The sequence below is a fragment of the Bactrocera dorsalis genome, chromosome 6 (genome assembly GCF_023373825.1).
Source record: "Bactrocera dorsalis isolate Fly_Bdor chromosome 6, ASM2337382v1, whole genome shotgun sequence".
In the NCBI taxonomy this organism is placed as follows: domain Eukaryota; kingdom Metazoa; phylum Arthropoda; class Insecta; order Diptera; family Tephritidae; genus Bactrocera; species Bactrocera dorsalis.
In genome coordinates this window covers 24,857,419-24,882,796 of record NC_064308.1, presented here as the reverse complement: position 1 = coordinate 24,882,796, position 25,378 = coordinate 24,857,419, and the positions used below count along the sequence as shown (strand labels likewise).

Here is a 25,378-nt window from a genome sequence, read left to right as displayed (position 1 = left end):
GCATCACAAAATCTTCGGTTGAAAATTGGTGCACCTATTTTTTTCTGCGTAATTTAAATTTAATTATGCAATAGTAATAAAAAAAACTTACAGGAAATGTTATTTTAGCAGTAATTTCGACTGGAAAATCTAGTAAAAAAGAATGTACGATACAAATACAGTAAATATAATTGAATTTAAACACTAATTAATTAAAAACTACAATTAGGGTCAATCCATGTAAAGTCTGACACGAAATTTTCATTAAATTGAGAAAGCATAAAATGGATAGTTTATTGCACGGTATACTTATCAAAAAACATTTCTTGAAAGTTTCCCTCCCCCATTCCGTAGTTTGTTATTGTTATTAACAGTCAAACTTTTTAGCTCGATTTAATTGAAAAATTAATATCTCGAAAACCATGCGAGCGATATGAATGAAATTTTGTGGATTTTATACCTTAATTGTTTAAACAATTGAAATATGAATAAAAGTTTATTCAAAAAATTTATTATTAAAAATTAAGAATGACTTCTGCTATTTCATTACCTTAAATGTCATTAACTAATAATCTTGAAAATTACTCAATTGTTATAAATTTGAACATAAAGTTAATAAAAAAGAAAATCAACATTTTTTTTGATTTGTGATTAATAGCTACTCAAAGGAAATATGTATCAGTTATTTTCAAAGTAATTTCAGTGATTTCTTACTTCGGAATAACTTCTTCTTCTTTACTGGCGTGGACACCGCTTACGCGATTATAGCCGAGTCAACAACAGCGCGCCAGTCGTTTCTTCTCTTCGCTACGTGGCGCCAATTGGATATTCCAAGCGAGGCCAGGTCCTTCTCCACTTGGTCCTTCCACCGGAGTGGAGGTCTTCCTCTTCCTCTGCTTCCCGCGGCGGGTACTGCGTCGAATACTTTCAGAGCTGGAGTGTTTTCATCCATCCGGACAACATGACCTAGCCAGCGTAGCCGCTGTCTCTTAATTTTTTGAACTAAGTCAATGCCATTGTATATCTCGTACAGCTCATCGTTCCATCGACTGCGATACTCCCCGTTGCCAACGCGCAAAGAACCATAAATCTTTCGCAGAACTTTTCTCTCGAAAACTCGCAACGTCGACTGTTGTCATCGTCCAAGCCTCTGCACTATAAAGGAGGACGGGAATTATGAGCGACTTATAGAGTTTGGCTGTTGTTCGTCGAGGAAGTACTTTACTTTTCAATTGCCTACTCAGTCAAAAGTAGCACCTGTTGGCAACAGTAATTCTGCATTGGATTTTCAGGCTGACATTGTTGGTGGTGTTAATGCTGGTTCCTAAATAGACGAGATTATCTACAACTTCGAAGTTATGACTGTCAACAGTGATGTGGGCACCAAGTTGCGAGTGCGACGTCTGTTTGTTTGATGACTGGAGATATTTCGTCTTGCCCTCGTTCACTGCCAGACCCATTTGCGTTGCTTCCTTGTTCAATCTGGAGAAAGCAGAACTAACGGCGCGGGTGTTGCTCAACGTCAGTTTACACAGCCGTATTCGTTTTGCGGGAATACCAATTTCAGACATCGCGGCATAGAGGCAGCTCCTTTTCGTGCTGTCGAAAGCAGCTTTGAAATCGACGAATAGATGGTGAGTGTCGATTCTCCTTTCACGGGTCTTTTCCAAGATTTGGCGCATGGTGAATATCTGGTCGGTTGTTGATTTACCAGGTCTGAAGCCACACTGATAAGGTCCAATCAGTTTGTTGACGGTGGGCTTTAATCTTTCACACAATACGCTCGATAGAACCTTGTACGCGATGTTGAGGAGGCTTATTCCACGGTAGTTGGCGCAGATTGTGGGGTCTCCTTTTTTATGGATTGGGCATAGCACACTTAAATTCCAATCGTTGGGCATGCTTTCATCCGACCATATTTTACAAAGAAGCTGATGCATGCTCCTTATCAGTTCTTCGCCGCCGTGTTTGAATAGCTCGGCCGGCAATCCATCGGCTTCTGCCGCTTTGTTTTTTTTCAGGCGGGTAATTGCTATTCGAACTACTTCATGGTCGGGCAATGGAACGTCTGCTCCATCGTCATCGATTGGGGTATCGGGTTCGCCTTCTCCTGGTGTTGTGCGTTCACTGCCATTCAGCAGGCTGGAGAAGTGTTCCCTCCATAATTTAAGTATGCTCTGGACATCGGTGGCTAGATCACCTTGGGGGTTCTACAAGAGTATGCTCCGGTCTTGAAACCTTCTGTAAGCCGCCGCATCTTTTCGTAGAATTTTCGAGCATTACCCCTGTCGGCCAGCTTATCACGCTCTTCATACTCACGCATTTCGGCCTCTTTCTTTTTCTGTCTACAAATGCGTCTCGCTTCCCTCCTCAACTCTCGGTATCTATCCCATTCCGCACGTGTTGTGGTCGATCGTAACGTTGCGAGGTAGGCAGCCTGTTTTCTTTCCGCTGCGACACGGCACTCCTCGTCGTACCAGCTGTTCTTTTGCACTTTCCGAAAACCAATGGTTTCGGTTGCAGCTGTACGTAAGGAGTTTGAAATGCCGTCCCACATTTCCCTTATACCGAGTTGTTGACGAGTGCTCTCAGAGAGCAGGAGTGCAAGCCGAGTAGAAAATCGTTCGGATGTCTGTTGTGATTGCAGCTTCTCGATGTCGAACCTTCCTTGTGTTTGTTGGCGTGCGTTTTTTGCTGCACAGAGGCGGGTGCGAATTTTGGCTGCAACAATATAGTGGTCCGAGTCGATGTTAGGACCTCGGAGTGCACGCACATCTAAAACACTGGAGACGTGTCTTCCGTCTTTCACAACATGATCGATCTGGTTGGTGGTTTTTCGATCCGGAGACAGCCAGGTAGCTTGATGTATCTTCTTATGCTGGAATCTAGTACTACAGATAACCATATTTCGGGCCCCGGCGAAGTCGATCCACCTCAACCCATTTGGGGATGTTTCCTTGTGGAGGTTGAATTTACTGACCGTAGTGCCAAAGATACCTTCTTTGCCCACCCTGGCGTTAAAGTCGCCAAGCACGATTTTGACATCGTGGCGGGGGCATCTCTCATAGGTACGCTCCAAGCACTCATAAAAGGCATCTTTGGTCACATCGTCCTTCCCTTCCGTCGGGGAGTGGGCGCAAATCAGCGATATGTTGAAGAACCTCGCTTTGGTGAGGATTGTGGCTAGACGTTCATTCTCCGGAGTGAATGATAGTTCTCGGCGACGGAGTCTCTCTCCCACCACGAATCCAACACCAAACTTGCGCTCCTTTATATGGCCACTGTAAGTAGGGGATATTTCGCCTTCTCACTTTAGCTCGCCTTCAAACGGATGTTCTTAGGCTACCCAGAGGATACTTGGTCAAACACCGGAAGTCGTGAGCTGCTTGAGTCATATGTAAAAGAATCGTTTCTGGCCACTCCCAAGTGAATGGCGATCAGAGAACTTTCCTCACTTGCGTGAACTTCTACACATGACTCCATCCTCCGGAATAACGTTTACGATTTTATTCATGAATACAATTTTACTATATTAAATAGTTTATAATTAATGTATACCTTAGCCACAGCAGAGCGTGGACGGAATCCTGTAGTAGACTATACTGTGCATGAAAATATGACCAATTTACTATTTATATATGTTTATTAGTTAAACCGAGAATCGATCGTACAAATCTGAAGCCACTCTTAATACGTGCTGGTAAGCCAATTAAATATGATATCAATGTACGAGGAGAACCCGCACCAATCATTAATTGGTATCAAAATGACAAAGAGTTAAATACTGAGACGTTGCCTTCGAATTATGAGATTAAAAACATGCCGCATAATACTAAAATCTCAATTATTGAAACGGAACGCAAGCACACCGGTACCTACAAAATACATGCTGTCAACGAGCACGGTGAGGATGAAGCCGATGTTGAAGTCAATATTCTAGGACCGCCAGCTAAGCCAAAAGGGCCGCTTGAAATTAAAGATATAACGAAAGATAGTTGTAAGCTGAAGTGGAAGAAACCAGAAGATGATGGAGGCAAGCCAGTTACAGCCTATCAAGTTGAGAAGTTTGACAAGAAACAAGGGCGATGGGTACCTGTTGGGCGCACCTCCGGCAGTGATACCGAAATCGACGTCAAAGGCCTTCAAGAGGGCCATGAATATCAATTTCGGGTCAAAGCTATTAATGAAGAAGGAGAATCAGAACCACTTGAAAGTGAGGGTAGTATTGTTGCCAAAGATCCTTACACCACTGCTGGTAAACCGAGTGCGCCAAAGGTTGATGATTATAATGAACATATGGTTAAATTAAAATGGGAACCTCCTAATGACAATGGAGGTGCGCCAATCATAGGTTATGTAATTGAAAAGAAAGACAAATATTCGGCTATTTGGGATGAGGTGTTAGTAACAAACGTGAGTATAAAGATTTTTAAGTTGTACGAAAATATTTATGATCGGAATTTTTATTTCTCCAGACACCTAATCCAGAGACAACCGTTGATGGTCTTATTGAAGGCAATGTCTATCAATTCCGTGTGCGTGCTGTAAATAAAGCCGGCTCTGGTGAACCTAGTGCTGCGACGGAACCTCACATAGCTAAGCCAAGAAATTGTAAGGAAAATCAATACCGTTTCACGTCTACCACATCCCACGGCTATAAAATGCTTCTTGCTTTTTCAATAATTAACAATATTTAAACTACTGTTTTTCAGGAAATATTAATTGCTAAGCAAAGCTTTTTTGTTGAAATCTATATGTACTATTAATTGAAATTTATTAACAAACGTTTAATGATTATTAGTGATACCGCATATCAACCGCGATAAAATGAAGCCTGTAAAAGTGCGAGCAGGTCAAACAGTTAAATTTGATGTTGATGTAAAAGGTGAACCAGCACCAACACTTAGATGGATATTCAAGGAGAAAGAGCTATACAGCGACAACCAAGTGCGTTTGGAAAATGAGGAATACAATACGAAACTGACGATACTGTATACAACACGTGGCCAAACCGGAATTTATAAATTAAAAGCTGAAAATATAAATGGCGTCGATGAGGCAGAAGTCGAAGTGATTGTGCTGGACAAACCCTCAAAACCTGAAGGGCCGCTAGAAACATTGGATATACGTAAAGAAGGTTGCAAACTGAAATGGAGGAAACCAAAAGATGATGGTGGCATACCACTGACTAGTTATGTGATTGAAAAAATGGACACAGCAGTTGGTCGATGGCTGCCAGCAGGCTCTGTAGATCCTGAAAAGACAGAGCATGAAATTAAAGGTCTTCAGCCTAATCATCGGTATCAGTTCCGTGTTAGGGCGGTCAACGAGGAAGGCGAATCAGAGCCTTTAGAAACTGAGAATGTAATAGTGGCAAAGAACCCGTTTGATGTATCCGCACCACCTGGTTTACCAGAGTTAGAAGACTGGGATGAACATCATGTTAAACTAAAATGGGAGCCGCCAATTCGCGATGGAGGTGTTTCAATAACCGGCTATGTAATTGAAATGATGGATAAAGATTCTGGGGAGTTTATCAAAGCCGCGGAAGTTGATGGCCCAATATGTAAGGCCACAGTTAAGAAACTAGAAGAAGGACAGCAATATAAATTCCGAGTACGCGCCATAAATAAAGCCGGCACTTCTGAGCCATCTGAGCAAACTAATTGGCATACAGCCAAGCCACGCTTCCGTAAGTAATACATAATAAATATTAATTACTACTATTAAAATCTAAAAAGTCCTTTTACTTTGCGATATTTTTGAAATCTTCATTTTTTCAGTAAAGCCGCATATTGATCGTACAAATTTAAAACCAGTTATAGTAAAAGTTGGTCTATCCATAAGTTTAGATATTGCTGTTAAAGGTGAACCTGTGCCGAAAATTGAATGGTTCTTTGGCGAGCAACCATTGGTATCCGAAGCAGAAGGTATTAAGCTTGATAGTGTTGACTATAATACCAAATTCTTTGTAATGCGTGCTAAACGGCCACAAAGTGGAAAATATGTTATAAAAGCCACAAATGAAGTTGGCGAAGATGTTGCTGAGTTAGATATTACTGTTTTGGGTAAACCGGGTAAACCAAAAGGTCCGCTACAAGTTAACGACATTAATAAGCATGGTTGCAAATTGAAATGGGAAAAGCCTTTAGATGATGGTGGTGCTCCAATCGAATATTATGAAATTGAAAAACTGGATCCACATACGGGGCAATGGTTGCCATGTGGTAAAAGCACTGAGCCTGAAGCCAAAATAATAGGTCTGCAAGAAGGCAAACCATATAAATTCCGAGTAAAGGCTATTAATAAGGAGGGTGAATCGGAACCTTTGGAAACTGAGAAACCAATTATAGCGAAGAATCCATTTGATGAACCAGATAAACCTGGTCGACCAGAACCAACTAACTGGGATAAGGATTTTATCGATTTAGCGTGGGACCCACCACAAACTGATGGAGGTGCACCAATTCAAAAGTATATTATTCAAATGCATGACAAATCTGGACGTGGATGGGTTGACGCTGCTATTGTACCGAGAGATCATACAAAAGGTACTGTTACTAACGTAGAAGAAGGTCATGAATATGAATTCCGTATTGTGGCAGTTAATAAAGCTGGACCTAGTGAACCCAGCGATATTTCAAAATCAGTTGTTGCCAAACCGCGTTTTCTTAAACCACATATTGATCGTAAGACTTTACAAAAGAAAGTACTGCGCAGCGGCCAACTGTTACACATGGAAGCAGCTGTAAAAGCCGAACCACCCGCTAAAGTGACCTGGACATATAATGGCCAAGTGCTCAAAACAAATGATCGCATTAAAATTGAAAATGAAGATTATAAAACTACATTTATTATGCCAAAAGTTAAGCGTGCAGATAAAGGTATATATATTGTGACAGCTGAAAATGATTCTGGCACTGATACTGTTAACGTGGAACTGGAAGTACTATGCAAGCCGGGTAAACCCAAAGGTCCGCTTGCTGTTTCTGATGTAACAGCCGAATCAGTTCATTTGAAATGGGACAAACCCGAAGATGATGGAGGAGAACCAATTGAGCACTATGTTGTTGAACGCATGGATACTGAAACAGGACGCTGGGTACCAGTATGCACAACTAAGTTACCAGAAGCCGAGATTAGAGGATTGGTCGAAGGTAAACAATACATGTTCCGAGTTAAAGCAGTTAATGCAGAAGGTGATTCAGAACCTTTGGTTACCGAAACATCAATCACGGCTAAAAACCCATACGATGCTGCTGATGCTCCAGGGAAACCACAAATATCTGATTGGTCGGCTAGCCATGCTGATTTATCTTGGCGTCCCCCACAAAATGACGGCGGGGCGCCGATTATCGGTTACATTATAGAAAAAAAAGATAATAACACTGGAAAATGGCAGAAAGTTTTTGAAACTAGTACACCCGATTGTAAAGCACGAGTTAATGATTTAATCGAAGGTACGAAATACCAGTTCCGTGTAAAAGCTGTAAACAAAGCCGGACATAGTAAGCCTTCTGAATCGTCAGATCAGTTGATGGCAAAGGATCGTTTTTCGCCGCCTAAAATAGATAGAACAAATATAAAAGATATAATAATCAAAGCTGGACAGCATGTGCGTCTCGATATCAAAGTATCAGGAGAGCCTCCAGCAACTAAAACTTGGTTCCATAATAAAACTCGCATGGAAGATCAAACCGGTGATATAAATATCGATTTGGAGCATTATCGTACCAAGTTTTCTATACCTATTACAAAGCGTAAAAATACTGGAAAATATACAATCAAAGCAGAAAACGATTCAGGTCATGATGAGGCCACGTTTGAAATCATAGTTTTGGATAAACCTGATAAACCAGAGGGACCCTTGCGGGTTCAAGATGTACACAAAGAAGGTTGTCAATTGAAATGGAATCCACCATTAGATAACGGTGGTCTACCAATAGAGTACTATGTGGTTGAGAAAATGGATATGGATAGCGGGCGTTGGTTACCAGCTGCACGCGTTAAAGAACCTTTCGCCGAGCTCATTAATTTAGAAGCGGGACATGAATATAAATTCCGTGTAGTGGCAGTAAATACAGAGGGCGAGTCAGAACCGTTAGATGGTGAACATTCAGTTATAGCAAAGAACCCATTCGATGAACCTGGTAAACCAGGAACACCTGAAGCTGTTGATTGGGATAATGATCGTGTAGATTTGGTATGGAGGTCACCATTAAATGATGGTGGTTCACCAATTACAGGTTATATTATTGAAAAACGTGAGAAAGGTACAAATCGTTGGATTAAAGCAGCAGAAATACCAGCCGCACCAGGAATTGACGAGTGTAAAGGTACTGTACCAAATCTTGACGAAAATTATGAATATGAATTCCGCGTAAAAGCCATAAACAAAGCTGGCGCTGGAGAGCCGTCTGATGCAAGCAAGTCTGTAATTACAAAACCAAGGAAACGTACGTTATTTTACTAAATTTGCACGATAACAAACATTATATTTTTCCATTTTTTTACAGTGGCTCCAAAAATTGACCGTCGCCATATTCATACCTATAATGTAAAAGCCGGAGAACGAATCTACTTAGACATACAGGTTGCGGGCGAACCTGCACCCGATGTTACGTGGTTCCAATCCGGCAAATCTATAATATCCACATCCAGTAGACGCATTGAAAACATACCTGAGAGTACAAAATATTTTAACGAGTCTCCTGAACGTAAAGATACTGGCCTATACAAAATTGTTGCAACAAATAAATATGGACAAGATGAAGTTGAATTTCAGGTCAATATAATAGGTACATCAATTTCCTCAGGATAATAAGTAATTTAACATTTAATCAATTGGTTTTTGTTTAAATTAAATGATTAGCTAAACCTGGTAAACCTGAAGGCCCGCTCAATGTTTCAAATATACATAAGGAGGGTTGCAAGCTTAAATGGAATAAGCCTAAAGATGATGGTGGTGAACCTATTGAAGGATATTTGGTGGAAAAGTTTGATCCTGATACTGGCATTTGGTTGCTGGTAGGTAACGCTGAAGGACCTGAATTTGAAGTTGATGGTTTGATTCCTGGGCATGAGTATAAATTCCGAGTAAAAGCTTTGAACAAAGAAGGAGAATCAGAACCATTAGAAACATTTGGATCCATCATTGCGAAGGATCCTTTTGGTAAGATTTTTTTCAACTTTAATATATCCATAGATCCATCCACTTCTATATTAAGTACGAGTTTATTAATATTGGTTTATTTCTAGTAACACCATCACAGCCAGGTGCACCGGAGCCAAAAGATTGGACAGCAAACAAGGTTGAATTAGCTTGGCAAGAACCAGCTTCTGATGGTGGTTCTCCAATAACCGGATACATAGTCGAAATGAAAGATAAATATAGTCCAATATGGGAAAAAGCTTTAGAAACAAGTGATCCTAAACCCACCGCCATCATTCATGGCTTAGTTGAAGGCAATGAGTACCAATTTAGAGTTGTGGCCGTAAATAAAGCAGGCCCTTCGGAAGCATCTGACTCTAGTAGAACGTTCCTTGCTAAACCTCGTTTTCTTCCTCCGAAAATTGATCGGCGAAATTTACGTGACGTTACTATTTCTGCTGGCGCTCTACTGAAATTCGACGCTGTTATTACAGGTGAACCAGCACCTAAAGTTGAATGGCGCTTTAACAACTGTCCTTTGCAATCTGGTAACGCCGTTACAATTGAGAATCCGGATTATTATACAAAAATTGTCGTTAGGCCAGCAACCCGTGGAGATTCCGGTGAATATGTTGTAAAAGCTACCAACAGCTCCGGTAAAGATAGTGTTCAAATAAATGTCGTTATAACAGACAAACCTAGCCCACCAAAGGGCCCATTGCAAATTTCTGAAGTTCACAAAGACGGTTGCCATCTCAAATGGAAGCGTCCTGCTGATGATGGTGGCACACCCATTGAATATTTCCAGGTTGATAAGCTTGATCCAAAAACTGGTTGTTGGATACCGGTGTGCCGTTCTAATGAGCCGCAAGCAAATGTTACTGGACTGGAAACAGGCGGCGAATACAAATTTCGTATTTCGGCTGTAAATGCTGAAGGTGAATCAGCCCCATTAATAAGCGATGAGTCCATAATAGCCAAAAATCCTTTCGACCAACCAGGAAAGCCACAAGATCTTCGCGCTACTGACTGGGATAAGGATCATGTTGATTTAGCTTGGATTCCACCATTAGTTGATGGAGGTTCTCCAATTACAGGATATATCATTGAAAAGAAGGATAAATATGGGCAATGGGAGAAAGCAGCTGAGGTTCCGTCGGATCAATGCAAAGCGTCTGTACCTGACTTAATTGAGGGACAACCGTATGAGTTCCGTGTATCTGCTGTAAGCGCGGGGGGCATTGGTGAACCATCTGATGCTACTGTACGAGTTATAGCAAAACCCCGTAACAAGGCACCTTTAATTGATCGTACAAATCTAAATGAAGTGCGCATAAAAGCTGGTCAACCGTTCACATTTGATGTGAAGGTATCAGGCGAGCCTGCTCCACAAACCAAGTGGTGGCATAAAAAACGTGAAGTAACTTCAAAGGACAATATCAAAGTGACACACATTGAATACAGGAGCAAATTAAAAGTTTCCAATGCAACTCGTGCAGAGTCTGGTATTTTCACAATACATGCAGAAAATCCATCTGGGGAAGATTCTGCAGAAGTTAAGGTTATCGTAATCGATAAGCCATCTCCACCGAACGGCCCTCTGAAAGTCAATAATGTTCATGCTAAAGATTGTACACTTAAATGGAATCCGCCGGATGATGATGGCGGTCAACCAATTGACTCTTACGTTATTGAAAAGCTTGATGAAAACACAGGTCGTTGGACACCTGCTGGTGAAACCGATGGACCAAAAACTCAATTTGATGTATCAGGTTTGACATCTGGACATAAATATAAGTTCCGGGTGCGTGCCAAAAATCGACAGGGAATTTCAGAACCTCTAACTACACCCCACTCTACAGAAGCAAAGAATCCTTACGACGAACCATCTAAACCAGGTACACCTATCGTTAAAGACTATGATAAAGACTTTGTTGATTTGGAATGGTCAAGGCCGGAAAGTGATGGTGGCACACCAATATCAGGATATATTATTGAGAAACGTGATAAGTGTTCGCCCAATTGGGAAGAAGTCGCAAATATATCAGATGACGTTTGCATTGGGCATGTGCCCAATCTGACTGAAGGTGTTAAATATGATTTCCGCATACTTGCAGTTAATAAGGCAGGCAAAAGTGAACCTAGTGACCCAACAACATCACATCTAGCACGAAGCAAAAATGTCCCTCCTAATATTGACCGTAATCACATGTTAGACATTAAAGTACGTGCCGGACAAGCGTTTGAATTTGATGTACCAGTAACAGGAGAGCCTGTTCCTAGTAAAGAATGGTTCCACGAAGGAAACGTGGTTGTCAATAGTGATCGTGTAAAAATTATTAATGAAGAATATCGAACAAAGATTAGAGTAGTTGACTCGAAGCGTGTCGATACTGGCACTTATACACTAACTGCTCGCAATATCAATGGTACCGATCGAGCAACAGTTAAAGTAAAAGTATTGGACGTACCTTCACCCCCCGAAGGACCATTGCGTTCACAAGATATAACCAAAAATTCGATTACGTTAAGCTGGCGACCACCTAAAGATGACGGCGGTTCTGAAATTAGCCATTACGTTATAGAAAAAATGGATGCTACAACATTGCGTTGGATACCAGTAGGTGAAACTACGGATAATCAAGTCCGCGCTGATAATTTAATTGAGGATCATGACTATAATTTCCGCGTGCGCGCTGTAAATAAGCAAGGTGAGTCTTCGCCACTGGCAACCACACAGTCTATTACTGCTAAAGATCCATTTTCACGTCCTGATAAACCGGGACAACCACAACCGTCGGATTGGGGTAAAGACTTTGTTGAGCTTAAATGGTGTGCTCCAAAACGTGATGGCGGGTCTCCGATTACGGGGTACATTGTTGAAATACGGCCAAAATTTGGACAATGGGAAAAGGCCGTTGATTTACCATCCAGTGAAACTAAAATTTTGATACCTGACCTGTCCGAAAAAGGTGAATATGAATTTCGTGTAATTGCTGTAAATAAAGCAGGTCGTAGCGACCCATCCGATCCATCATCATTAGTAACATGCAAACCTCGTTTTTTGGCACCATACTTCGACAAAACGCTTTTGGAAGATATAACTGTTCATACAGGTAAATGCCTGGGTTGGACACTGCCCATTGAAGCTTCTCCAAAGCCAACTGTAAAATGGTCATTTAATGGTGTTGAAATTCAGCCAAAATCGGGCCTCGATATGAGTATATTCCAAAACGAATTGACATTTCAAATTTCTTCCGCTCTGAGGATAGATGAAGGTGTTTACACCTTATCTTTAAAAAATGAGCACGGAATATTTGAAGCATCCGCGCATGCAACTGTTTTAGACCGTCCAAGTCCACCAATTGGTCCACTGCATGTAACTAACATAACCAAAGGAGGTTGCCACATGTCATGGGGTGTACCGAAAGATGATGGCGGATCACCAATTTTACATTATGTTATTGAAAAAATGGACCTTTCGCGTGGTACATGGTCAGATGCAGGTATGAGTACACATCCAGTACATGAAGTAACACGCTTAACACACCGAAAGGAATATATATTCCGCGTTAAAGCAGTAAATGCCATTGGCGAATCAGATCCTTTGGAAATTCCTCAGAGTATTATAGCTAAAAACGAATTCGATGAACCGGATGCTCCTGGACGTCCACTGGTCACAGATTGGGATCGCAATCACGTTGACCTGTTATGGACACCACCGCAGTCAGACGGAGGTGTACCGCTAACAGAGTATATTATTCAAAAGAAAGAAAAAGGAAGCCCTTACTGGGTAAACACGCAGCATGTGCCACCAGACAAGACATCTGCCTCTGTACTTGGTTTAACAGAAAAGCAGGAATACGAATTCCGCGTTATAGCAGTTAATAAAGCAGGACAGTCAGAACCCTCAGAATCATCAGACCTTGTTATAGCAAAAGCTCGTTATCTCGCACCCAAGATCATAACCCCACTTCAAGATATTAGAATAAAAGCTGGTCTTATACTTCACATTGATATTGACTTTGTTGGAGAACCTGTACCAGAAGTTATTTGGAATCAAAACAATATTTCCTTAATCTCCAATGAGCGCTCAACCATTACGTCCGTTGGTCATCACACTGTTGTACATATTGTAAATTGTCAACGTAACAACTCAGGTGCATACCATTTACTAATTCGTAATGACTCGGGAATCGATGAAGGAAGCTTTCAGTTAGTCGTTTTGGATCGACCAGGACCACCAATAGGTCCCTTGGAATATGAAGAGGTTACAGCTAATTCAGTAACTATATCATGGAAACCACCAAATGATAATGGAGGTTCAGAAATTTCATCCTATGTCATTGAAAAACGTGATCTAACTCATGGTGGTGGTTGGGTGCCTGCTTTGAATTATGTCAATGCAAAATATAATCATGCTCTTGTACCTCGTCTACTAGAGGGCACCAAATATGAGTTTCGCGTCTTGGCTGAAAACTTACAAGGACGTTCCGATCCTCTAAATAGTGATGGACCTGTAATAGCCAAAAATCAATATACAGTCCCTGGTATACCAAGTAAGCCAGAACTTTCCGACAGTGAAAAAACTCATATTACATTCAAGTGGAAGCCACCAATTAGTAATGGTGGTTCAGCTATTTTAGGTTATGATATTGAACGTCGCGACTTGACAACTGGTCGTTGGGTTCGTATTAATGCTGAGCCAGTACCTAATACGGAATATACTGACGAACGGGTAAGTCCTGATCACAAATATCAATATCGTGTATCGGCTGTAAATGCAGCAGGCAGTGGAAAGCCATCGGAACACTCAATTACATTCAGCGCACGTCCTATGCGTGAAAAACCAAGATTACATCTCGGTGATCTTGTTGGTCGAAAGATTAAAATCCGAGCTGGGGAACCTGTTAATCTTAATATACCCATATCAGGAGCACCTACGCCAACAATCGAATGGAAACGAGGTAACCTTACGGTGCAGGAAACAAACAAAATTTCTTATAACACTAACTCGGAACGCACTATCTTTCGTATTGATGATTCTACCAGGCAGGATTCCGGTATGTATACAGTGATTGCTGAAAATGAATTCGGAAAGGATTCCGCAGACATTGTACTCATAGTCGTTGACAAACCAAGTCCACCTAAAGGACCACTAAATTACACGGAAATTGCCCCAGATCACATTAGTTTAGAATGGAATCCACCGGAAGATAATGGCGGTAGTGAAATCACTGGGTATACTATTGAATTCAGTGAATTTGGCGTAGACAATTGGCGTCCAGTGACTGGTTATTGTCCGAAGACTAATTATACGGTTAAAAATTTGATTGAAGGTAAAAAGTATGTTTTTCGTGTCATGGCTGAAAATATTTATGGAATTTCTGAGCCATTAGATGGCAAGTCTGTCTTGGCAAAATCTCCGTTTGATCCGCCAGAAGCACCCAAGAATCTGCGCGTGGCAGCCTATACTCCAAGTTCGGCAAGTTTGGATTGGCAGCCACCAGATTCTTGTGGCGGTAAGCCAATTACTGGATATATTGTAGAAAGAAGAGAACGGGGGGGCGAATGGATTAAATGTAACAATTACCCCACACCAAATACTAGTTATACAGTACAAGACTTACGTGAAGGTAATCGTTATGAGTTCCGAGTCACAGCTGTAAATGCAGCAGGTCCTGGAAAACCGTCGAAACCAACTGAACCAATGACTGCTCAACTACAACGTTATAAACCTGACGCCCCTGAGCCACCAAAAGCAGATCGCATCACTAAAGATGGTGTCACACTTTCATGGAGGCCACCACGGTTCGATGGTAAATCGAAAATCAAAGGCTACTACTTACAAGTACGACCCAAGGATTCAAAGGACTGGTTGCCGGTCAATGACCTCCCAATCAGTGAAACAGTTTATCATGTACCTAGTTTAAAGGAAGGCGACTCATACTCATTTCGTGTATTTGCTGAAAATGATGTCGGACGTTCCGATCCATCCAAGCCATCCCAGCTAATTGCTGTTGAAGAACAACCAAATAAACCACGTATGGATCTTGGACGTGTACGAGACATTATTTGCCGAGCTGGAGACGATTTCTGTATTCACGTTCCGTACATTGGCTTCCCTAAGCCCACCGCACATTGGTATTCAAACGACATACTTATAGAAGATGATGGTCGCCGAATATTCCACCATTTGACCGACGATGCTGCATCGTTCGTTGTTAAAAACTCCAAACGGGATGATTCCGGACAATATAGATTGCAACTAAAAAATCCTTCAGGTTTTGACACGGCTACAATTAATGTAAAAGTATTAGATCGGCCACAACCTCCAACAAATCTATGTGCAGATGAGTTTGCAGGCGATGCTTTAACACTTTATTGGACTCCACCTAAAGATGGTGGTGGCTCTCCCATCACCAATTATATCATTGAAAGAAAAGAAAAATCGTCAAACACATGGACGAAAGTAAATAGTTACTGCACTGTACCATTTTTACGTATACGTAATTTGAATCTAGGTAAAGACTATGACTTCCGCGCTTACGCCGAAAATAAATATGGCATATCCGAACCGGCTACAACTTCAGAACCCATTCGAGCTCGTCATCCATTCGATGTGCCGAATGCACCTGGCATACCCCAAGGCATTGACTCAAGTGAAGATAGTATTACAATAACTTGGGCTAAACCGAGACACGATGGCGGTTCGCCTATTACTGGCTATATTATTGAAAAACGTTTAATAAGCGAAGAAAAATGGACTAAAGCAATACACGCACATTGCCCAGATTTAACTTGCAGAATACCAAATCTGATTGAGAATGGAGAGTATGAATTCCGCATTTCTGCTGTTAATGCAGCTGGACAATCGCCATACAGCGCTTCTAGTGACCCCATCTATTGTCGTCGGCCACCACTTGCACCGAAGATAACGTCAGATTTATCGATTAGAGATATGACAGTTATCGCTGGTGAAGAATTCTGCATTACTGTACCATACACCGCGAATCCACGTGCTACACCTACATGGACAATAAATGGCCAAGAAGTCATCCAAGATGAGCGAATACGTTTTACTACATCTGATTACAGTTCCATTTATTGTAACAAATCTGCAAAACGTTTGGAGACTGGGTCATATTCTATTATCCTAAATAATAATAACGGTTCTGATACAGCATCTTGCCATGTCACAGTGGTTGATAAACCTAGTCCACCACAAGGTCCGTTATCAGTTTTTGATATAACGCCAGACACTTGTACATTGGCCTGGAAGACACCATTAGACGATGGTGGATCGCCTATAACCAATTACGTTGTCGAAAAGTTGGATAATAGTGGAACCTGGACAAAGGTTAGTAGTTTTATTCGTAATTCTCATTACGATGTTATGGGTTTAGAACCAAATCGTAAATACCATTTCCGTGTACGTGCTGAAAATCAATATGGACTTTCTGATCCTCTGGAATTAGACGATCCGGTGGTGGCAAAATATCAATTCACAGTGCCAGATGCACCAGGTCAGCCGAAAGTAATTGATTGGGACTCTGGCAATGTTACACTTATATGGGCTCGTCCATCTAGTGACGGTGGGTCACGTATCCAGGGTTATCAAATTGAATACCGGGATATTGTCAATGATTCGTCATGGAATACTTATGAATATTTAATTAAAGATACAAAGTATCAACTTTATAATCTCACAAATGGTTGCGAATATGAATTTCGTATAAAAGCTAAGAATGCGGCTGGTTTTAGTAAGCCATCACCACCCTCTACCAAATTTAAATTAAAGGGTAGATTTACGGTGCCCTCTCCTCCAGGTACACCTCAGGTTACGAAGGTCGGTAAAAACTATGTTGATCTCAAATGGGAAAGACCAACTAGCGACGGTGGTTCGCGTATTACAGGGTATATTATTGAACGTCGCGATATTGGCGGTGCAGTTTGGGTGAAATGTAACGACTACAACGTCATGGACACTGAATATACAGTGCTTAATTTAATTGAAATGGGTGATTATGAATTCCGTATTTTCGCAGTGAATGCGGCTGGTCGGTCCGAACCGAGCACCTGTACTATGCCCATTAAGGTATGCGAAGTGATTGGTGGTGTAAAACCAGAATGGGTTACTCGTTTACAAGATCGTATTGCGCCATGTGGTAAAGATTTCACAATGGAATGCGAGGCCTCAGGAAAGCCTCTACCAAATGCCAGATGGTTACGAAATGGTAAAGAAATTAAAATTGGAGGACGAATTGTATCTGAAAGTAAAGATGGTATATTCCGTTTACACATTTCTAATGTACAATCCGGCGAAGATGGTGACTACACCTGCGAAGCATTTAATTCTCTTGGCTTCGTACATACAACTGGACATTTAAAGATTGGTTCTCCCCCAGTTATCACACGTTGTCCAAACGAACTGCTGCTCACTGAAGGTGATAATACGAAAATCAAGATTTTTTATAATGGTGATCAGCCAATGAATATCAGTCTTAATAGAAACAACGAGGCAATTTTGGAAAAAGATGAACCACATATTAAATGCACTGTATTCGATGATTATGTTACAATCTTCATTCGTGATATTGTAAAAACTGATGCTGGACTTTATCAAATTAAATTTGAAAATGAATCAGGAACTGCCACAGGTCAGTTCGATGTACGTATTACTGGATTACCTTCTACTCCCGTCGGTCCCATGGGTGTATCTCATATCAATAAACATTCTTGCACGTTATCATGGCGTCCTCCATCCCACAATGGAGGCCTACGTATAACACACTATGTAGTTGAACGTAAGGATGTCACTTCACCGCACTGGATTACTGTATCCAGTTTTTGCAAAGACTTATCCTTTAATGTTCAGGGACTAATTGAAAATCAAGACTACATCTTCCGTGTCATGGCAGTTAATGATAATGGTTTGGGACCGCCATTAGAGGGTTTGAATCCGGTTCGAGCAAAAGCGCCCATTGACCCACCATCGCCACCAGGAAAGCCAACCATAACAGAAGTTGGTGGCGATTTTGTGCATTTAGAATGGACGAAGCCGGAGACCGATGGTGGTGCTCATGTACAAGGCTATTGGGTTGATAAGCGCGAAGTTGGAAGCAGCACATGGCAACACGTTAACATTACAATTTGCCTTACCAATCAAATAAACTGTTCAAATCTAATTGAAGGCCGTCAATATGAATTCCGAGTTTTCGCACAAAATGAAACTGGGTTGTCGAAGGAGTCCTCTAATTCATCCGCAATTAAAGTAATAGATCCACAGGCAGCTACTCCACCAATTATTGTTAAGCCACTCGGCGATGCTACGTGCATACAAAATCACAATGCTCAATTTATGTGCACCATTACTGGCCTACCACGCCCAGTTATAACATGGTACAAGGGGGCACGGGAAATTACTAATGGTGCACGCTATCATATGTATGCAGAAGGCGACAACTATTTCCTCAGTATCACAGATGTCTTTGGTGAGGATGCAGACGAATATGTTTGTCGTGCTGTCAATAAGGCTGGGGCTAAATCAACACGCGCTGCATTGGCTATTATGAGTAAGTTATTACTTATTTATGCTTTAATTTTTTAAAGCGCTGACTTTTATACGTACAGTGGCTCACAGCTTATTTCGTGTGCTCTTTTATTTAAAAGAAAATGTGAAATATTTTCCATACCTTATTTATTTTTAAAAAATCTTAAATGTACATTCAAAGCAAAGTTATTTTACATTACGAACACACACAAAAACATTCAAAATAATTTCTTCTTAAGTATATACAACAAAAACAAAATACAAGGTAAATCAGCGTCACAGCTTATTTCGTGTGAAAGCTATTACCGTTATTGGCGTCGGTATACCGTTTAGTAAGAATAGGCAAATTTGATTTGAATGGTACATTAGGTAATTTTTTAGTATTATTAGCACATTGAAAGTTGGTGGACACGGAGTTTAATTTGAATACAACGTAATGGGTCGTCGTACATCTATTGAAAAGCGCGAATTGGTGGTTTCACATTACAAAAATGGAAAAACACAAAAAAAATTGCTGAAATTGTGGATTTAAGTATTTCGACCGCCCAATACATAATCCAACGCTTTGTTCGTGAAAATAGAGTGGTTAACAAAGGTCGTAATGCCCCAAATAAAATTTTCACAGAAGCCGAAGAAAGGTGGATTATAAGAAAAATTAAAAAAGAACCAACTATAAGTGCTCCAGACTTGACAAAAGAGGTTGAGACAGTGCTTGGTAAGTCATGCCATCCTGAAACAATAAGAAGGATTCTACGTAAAGCTGATTTCCATGGCAGGACAGCTCGAAACAAACCGTTTGTTAGTGAGCGTAACAAAAAGGTCAGGTTGCGGTCTGCTGAAAGGTATATCAATAAAGACGAAACGTATTGGGAAGACGTTATTTTTGCCGACGAAAGCAAATTTAACCTCTTTGGTTCCGATGGAAAGTCTTTTGTATGGCGTAAGCTCAACACGGAGTTCGAACCGAAGAATCTACGTGGCACAGTTAAACATGGCGGAGGACACGTAATGGTTTGGGGCTGTATGACATCAGCTGGTGTCGGCAATTTAGTTTTTATAGACCAAAATATGGATAAAACCATTTATTTAAATTTACTGAAAAATAATTTGCTACAAAGTGCAGAAAAATTGGGCATTCGAGACAGGTTTAGATTCTACCAAGACAATGACCCGAAGCACAAGTCACAGTTAGTGCAAATGTGGCTTATATGAAACTGTCCCCATTTGGTAGAAACACCGGCACAATCGCCTGATCTCAACGTTATAGAGAATTTATGGAGTGTTCTCGAGAAAAACATTAGAAAGCATCATATTAGCAACCAACAAGACCTTAAAACAGCGTTGGTGGCGGAATGGGAGAAAATATCTCCAGAATACACTAAAAAACTCGTTGGCTCCATGCAATCCCGGCTAAGATCGGTTTTAAAGCAAAAAGGTTACCCTACAAAATATTAATTTCCAAAAAGTTTCATTTAGTTCTAAGAAACATTCATGTATTTTTAAGTTTCGTTAATCACACGAAATAAGATATGAGGTTGATTTACCAGGTATTTTGTTTTTGTTGTGTATATTATACTTAAGAGGAAATTATTTTGAATGTTTTTGGATGTGTTCGTAATGTAAAATAACTATGCTTTGAATGTACATTTAAGATTTAAAAAAAAAAATAAAGTATCGAAAATATTTCACATTTTCTTTTAAATAAAAGAGCACACGAAATAAGCTGTGAGCCACTGTATATCAAAATACTATTGTTCAGATGCAGGAAGTTAACCACCACAAGCTTCCTAAATATTGTCTCAAAATTGAAAATATTTTTTTTTTCTTAAGCTGCTCCAAAACTAAATGTTCCACCTCGGTTCCGGGATACCGCATACTTCGACAAGGGTGAAAATGTGATTATAAAAATACCATTTACCGGTTATAGAAAGCCAAAAATTACTTGGATACGTGAAGGTGAAACAATTGAATCGGGTGGACATTATACTGTGGAAACAAAGGAACGTCATGCAGTATTGATTATACGAGACGGGTCAAAATTCGACTCTGGTCCGTACGTTATAACTGCAGAAAATGATCTTGGTTCCGATACAGCCACAATTAGAATCCAAATAAGTGATCGCCCAGATCCTCCTCGGTTCCCATTAGTTGAAAACATCAGCACCGAATCGCTGTCCCTGAGCTGGAAGGCTCCAGTTTGGGATGGCGGTAGCCAAATAACTAGTTACCTAGTAGAGAAACGAGAACATCCAATGACATCGTGGATTCGTGTGGGAAATACCCGCCTTACATCAATGGCTTTAAATGGATTAACACCAGGAAAAGAATATGAATTTCGTATTTACGCTGACAATGTTTATGGTCGCTCAGATCCATCTGAAATCAGCACTTTAATTAAAACAAGAGATGTTATCAAAAAGAAGCTAGCCGAAAAACGATGGGAGATTGATGAGCATGGAAAAAAAGTTCGAGGCAAAGCGGACGGACCAATTAAAGATTACGACTCATATGTTTTTGACATATATTCGAAATTTGTACCACAGCCGGTAGAAATTTCACATGACGGCGTGTATGATAAATATGATATATTAGAAGAAATTGGCGCAGGTGCATTTGGAGTCGTACATAGATGTCGCGAACGTAGCACAGGTAACATATATGCTGCAAAGTTCATTCCTGTATCACATGCAGTTGAAAAAGATTTAATAAGACGGGAAATTGATGTTATGAATCAATTGCATCATCAGAAATTAATCAACCTACACGATGCGTTTGAAGATGAGGATGAGATGGTACTTATTTTAGAATTGTGAGTACATAATTTATTTAGGAGTAATATTAACACATAAATATATTTTTGTGTAATTGCCTAATTTTGTTCATGAATTTGTGCCGAAACTTAGAAATCCCACAGAGGAAAAAAATTTTAAAATTCTGAAAACATCCAAGGAAATAAAAAACTGAGTGCAAAAACTTCACTGAGTGTTTATTATCACAACATACTTAAACGGTACTAATTGTAATTTTTATATAATTGGATTTACAGAAGCATGGTTAAAACCTCACATTTTTGATAATTGGTGTTCCTTCTGAAGATATCCTCGTCCCTAGTGCTGACGCATTTGGATTTAAATACATTATACCTCCCCAAACGGACTTATCCCCATATATGTAGCATGCTTCTTTAATCGATAGCGCTATCTTAATGGCAAATAATTCAGATTTAATAATCGGTTTGGGAGATTTCAATTTACCGTCTGTCTCGGTTTTATTCTATCGATTTTCAATAGCTCCGAATAAATTTGGTAAATGTGCAGATGAAATATATGTTGATATCCCGTCGAATTGGTTTGGAAATAACTGTCGAAATCATAAGCAATGCACTGGATTGTAATCATCAAACTTCTGTACACGGTTCAACTAAGGCAAAAGTTAACTTTAAAAAGTTAAATAGGGAACTTTCTATTGTAGAAGTATGTTCCTATAGTAACTCTTAATTATGGGAAAATTACAAAACGTAAGAATTATATAAATTAAATAATAGAAATACTCAAGCTTTCAAAAATTGAAAAAACCGGTTCACTTATCGACTATTCTAAATATTCTGCTCAGATCGAACTTTTTAATCTGGTAATTTTACGTTATATTCAATATGTTTGCAGAATTTTTTAAGACAAACTACTGTACTAATTATTCTTAAATGTTTTCCTATCAGCACGTGCTCTGTCCGAATACTTCAATTAACGCTCTAATTATTTCTGAAGAAGGCGTCTTACTTAATTTAAATAAGCTCAAACCATATTTTAAGTATGGTCCAGATATGTTATATATAGTATATATATATCTAATTCCATTTGGCAAGGATATTTAATTTCTCTCTTAAACAAGGTACATATTTCCTTTAATATGGCATGAAAGTGGATTTAGGTCATACATTGACTACAATAGGCTTATTGCAAAATTATCAGTTATATATAGAGTTTTTGCATTTCAAACCATATAACTTTTTCTACGCCTACATTAATTTTTTCTTCTCACCACGGATTTCGTAAAGATAAATTTTTTTGAATTTGTAAACCATGTAACATGAAGTTTTAGGGAACACAAGCATACGGATGTTATATAAATTGACTTTAGCAAACCTTTCGATTCTCGTACATAAACTTTATTTCAGGACTTTTCTTAAGTGGGTATCTTTTTATCTTTATAATACAAGTAGAACACAACAAATGATATTTGAGGATACTTTTTCAGATTTAATTAAGGGGTTACATGGGTTTCCTCGGGCAAAAAACGGTCTTTTTTTCAATAATTTTTTTACATATAAAAAATGAAATATTTTAATGAAATTTTTTTTATTTAAAAGACTCATATTTAATAAACATTTCGAAAAATTTTCAAAAAAAAATATCAAAATGACAGTCATTACGACGGCATTTTCGGCAGTCCCTCGCATCCGCGTGTCAGCAGAACTTCTTTCAGGATCATCAGAAATAAAAATAAAAAATACGTGTTTTAGTAAAGACAATAAACTAGGTATTGGACGAAGAAAAAAAAATGAAAATTGGATTTTTTGCAGACGTTTTTATAAAAAAAATGCAAATTTCGATGAAAATTTCTCGAAATTTTTTTTTAATAGTTGTAATTAAAAAAAATCCTTCGTTCAAGACCTTGTAAATGATATTTCGAAGACCTGTGTAAAATTTCATCAAGATCGGTTGAGTAGTTCGCGAGAAATCTTGACAACCGACTTTGAAAATATAGTTTTGAGAAAAACGCGATTAAAAACTGCGCAGTAAGCTAGCTGCAAGCGCACAAGTTCTCAAAGGCTGTATCTCCGAAACTATTAGTCGGATCAACTTGAAAATTTAGGACAATATTCTAGAGATGTTATAGAATTTAATAAGACAAAAAAAAATTTAGATTTTTTGAAACTGTGAAAGCCATGTAACCCCTTAATGTCTCTCTAAGTGTTCCCCAAGGTATCTGGGACCAATTCTTTTATTATTATTTATTAACGATATCTCTTCTTTAAATATTAATAATTCTCTTCTCGACGTAAAGCTTTTTAAATCATATACTTAAACTGATGAAAGGTGGCAAACAGACTTAAATAATTTGGGAAATGATTTGCCTTTGAATCCAAAAATGAAAGACGATGTACTTTTCTTGTAGATCTGAGCACCCTTCTCTTTATATAATAAATTATTGTATACTATAGCAAGTTTTTAGCCTTGCTAATTTGGGCTAAGGACCAAAAGCTTATTGATACCATAGTCTTGAAAGCAAAAGGTATTTGCAGTTTTGTTGAAGGTTGTTCTAAAGAGCGTGAAGAACACTTAAAAAACTTCAATTGTTTAACAAAAAAATATGTAAAATATTATTATTTAAAAAAATGGATCATGAAAAAATATTTATAATATGACTTCACAAAAATTCATCGATTTATCTCCATAGTTTATGAGAAAATAATTTTACAATTTTATCCTTCTCTGAATTTAAACCTTCAATAACTTTAACAAAAAAATAATAATTTTAACGAATTATTTATATCACGGGGTATGCGTCTGGTCCCCTTCCTAATGAACTGCTAATTTTCAAAATCGGAGATTTTTCGAAATTTTCATGGACCACTTGACGTGGTTTGACCCATATACTACGATGAGCATATACTGCTATGAGCAAAAATAGTAAGACTTTGTTCATTATTTTAAAATTCTTAATTTATTCTTTAAAATCTATGTCGTCCCCTTCAAAGTAATCTCCCTTAAACCCATTATACTTGTACCAACATTTTTTCCAATCCTTAAAACAGTTGTTAAAGCCAATTTCCGGAATAGCCTTTAATGCGAGTAGCGATTAATGCTTAATGTCTTCAATTGACTCAAAACGGTTTCCCCAGAGGGGTCGTTCGAGTTGGCTGAAAAGCCCGAAGTCACGCGAGCTAAATCAGGCGAAAACTGTAGTTGCGACACGGTATTGGTTGAAAATTTGGCGAAAAACTCATGAATAATCAATACAGTATGCGACGGTGCATTATCGTGGAGCAACCACCAAGAGTACCGGCATCTTTTTACGAGTAACTTTTCGTAAGCGACGCATATAACTCAAATAATATTCCTTGTTGACAGTTTGGCCGGTCGGAAGAAATTCGGAGTGCACCATATCTCAATACAGTATGCGACGGTGCATTATCGTGGAGCAACCACCAAGAGTACCGGCATCTTTTTACGAGTAACTTTTCGTAAGCGACGCATATAACTCAAATAATACTCCTTGTTGACAGTTTGGCCGGTCGGAAGAAATTCGGAGTGCACCATATCTCGAATTGAAGAAAACGGGGTTTTTTAGGCTTCCGCTCACTTGTGCCACGACATTCATTGTCAACGCTTTTAATAATTACAAATAAAAACATTACCGAAGGCCTTTTCCAGCATTCCGAATGTTTCGGCACTGGAAATTTGATTCCGCACACATAATTTAATGGAACTTCTTTTAAAAATTCTTATTATATTTTGCTCAAAGTAGTACTTAATTTGCACTTGCATGAACAGCAAAACAAAATGAAAGGAATATTTTAATTATGGAAATTTAACAAACTTCATACATTTTTAGAATTATGCGCACATGGTCATATATTTTCATGTTTAGCACATAACCGCAAAGTATATCACATACTCTCAGTAAACGAATTT

General features: G+C 39.3%; 1 protein-coding gene across 50 annotated transcripts in view; it reads left to right on the top strand.

Annotated features, from left to right (window-relative positions):
- LOC105230773 (twitchin) overlaps nt 1–25,378 on the top strand; it is a 152,963-nt gene that overhangs the window by 100,193 nt on the left and 27,392 nt on the right. For 49 of the 50 annotated variants that reach the window (XM_049459936.1, XM_049459935.1, XM_049459933.1 and 46 more), the window contains 8 exons: nt 3,629–4,392; nt 4,455–4,590; nt 4,781–5,671; nt 5,763–8,435; nt 8,496–8,777; nt 8,852–9,151; nt 9,238–18,705; nt 20,514–21,492. In XM_049459936.1, the coding sequence (XP_049315893.1) occupies nt 3,629–4,392; nt 4,455–4,590; nt 4,781–5,671; nt 5,763–8,435; nt 8,496–8,777; nt 8,852–9,151; nt 9,238–18,705; nt 20,514–21,492 (15,493 nt within the window). The remainder of the gene's footprint in view (nt 1–3,628; nt 4,393–4,454; nt 4,591–4,780; nt 5,672–5,762; nt 8,436–8,495; nt 8,778–8,851; nt 9,152–9,237; nt 18,706–20,513; nt 21,493–25,378) is intronic. The other variant, XM_049459949.1, reaches the window with a different exon arrangement.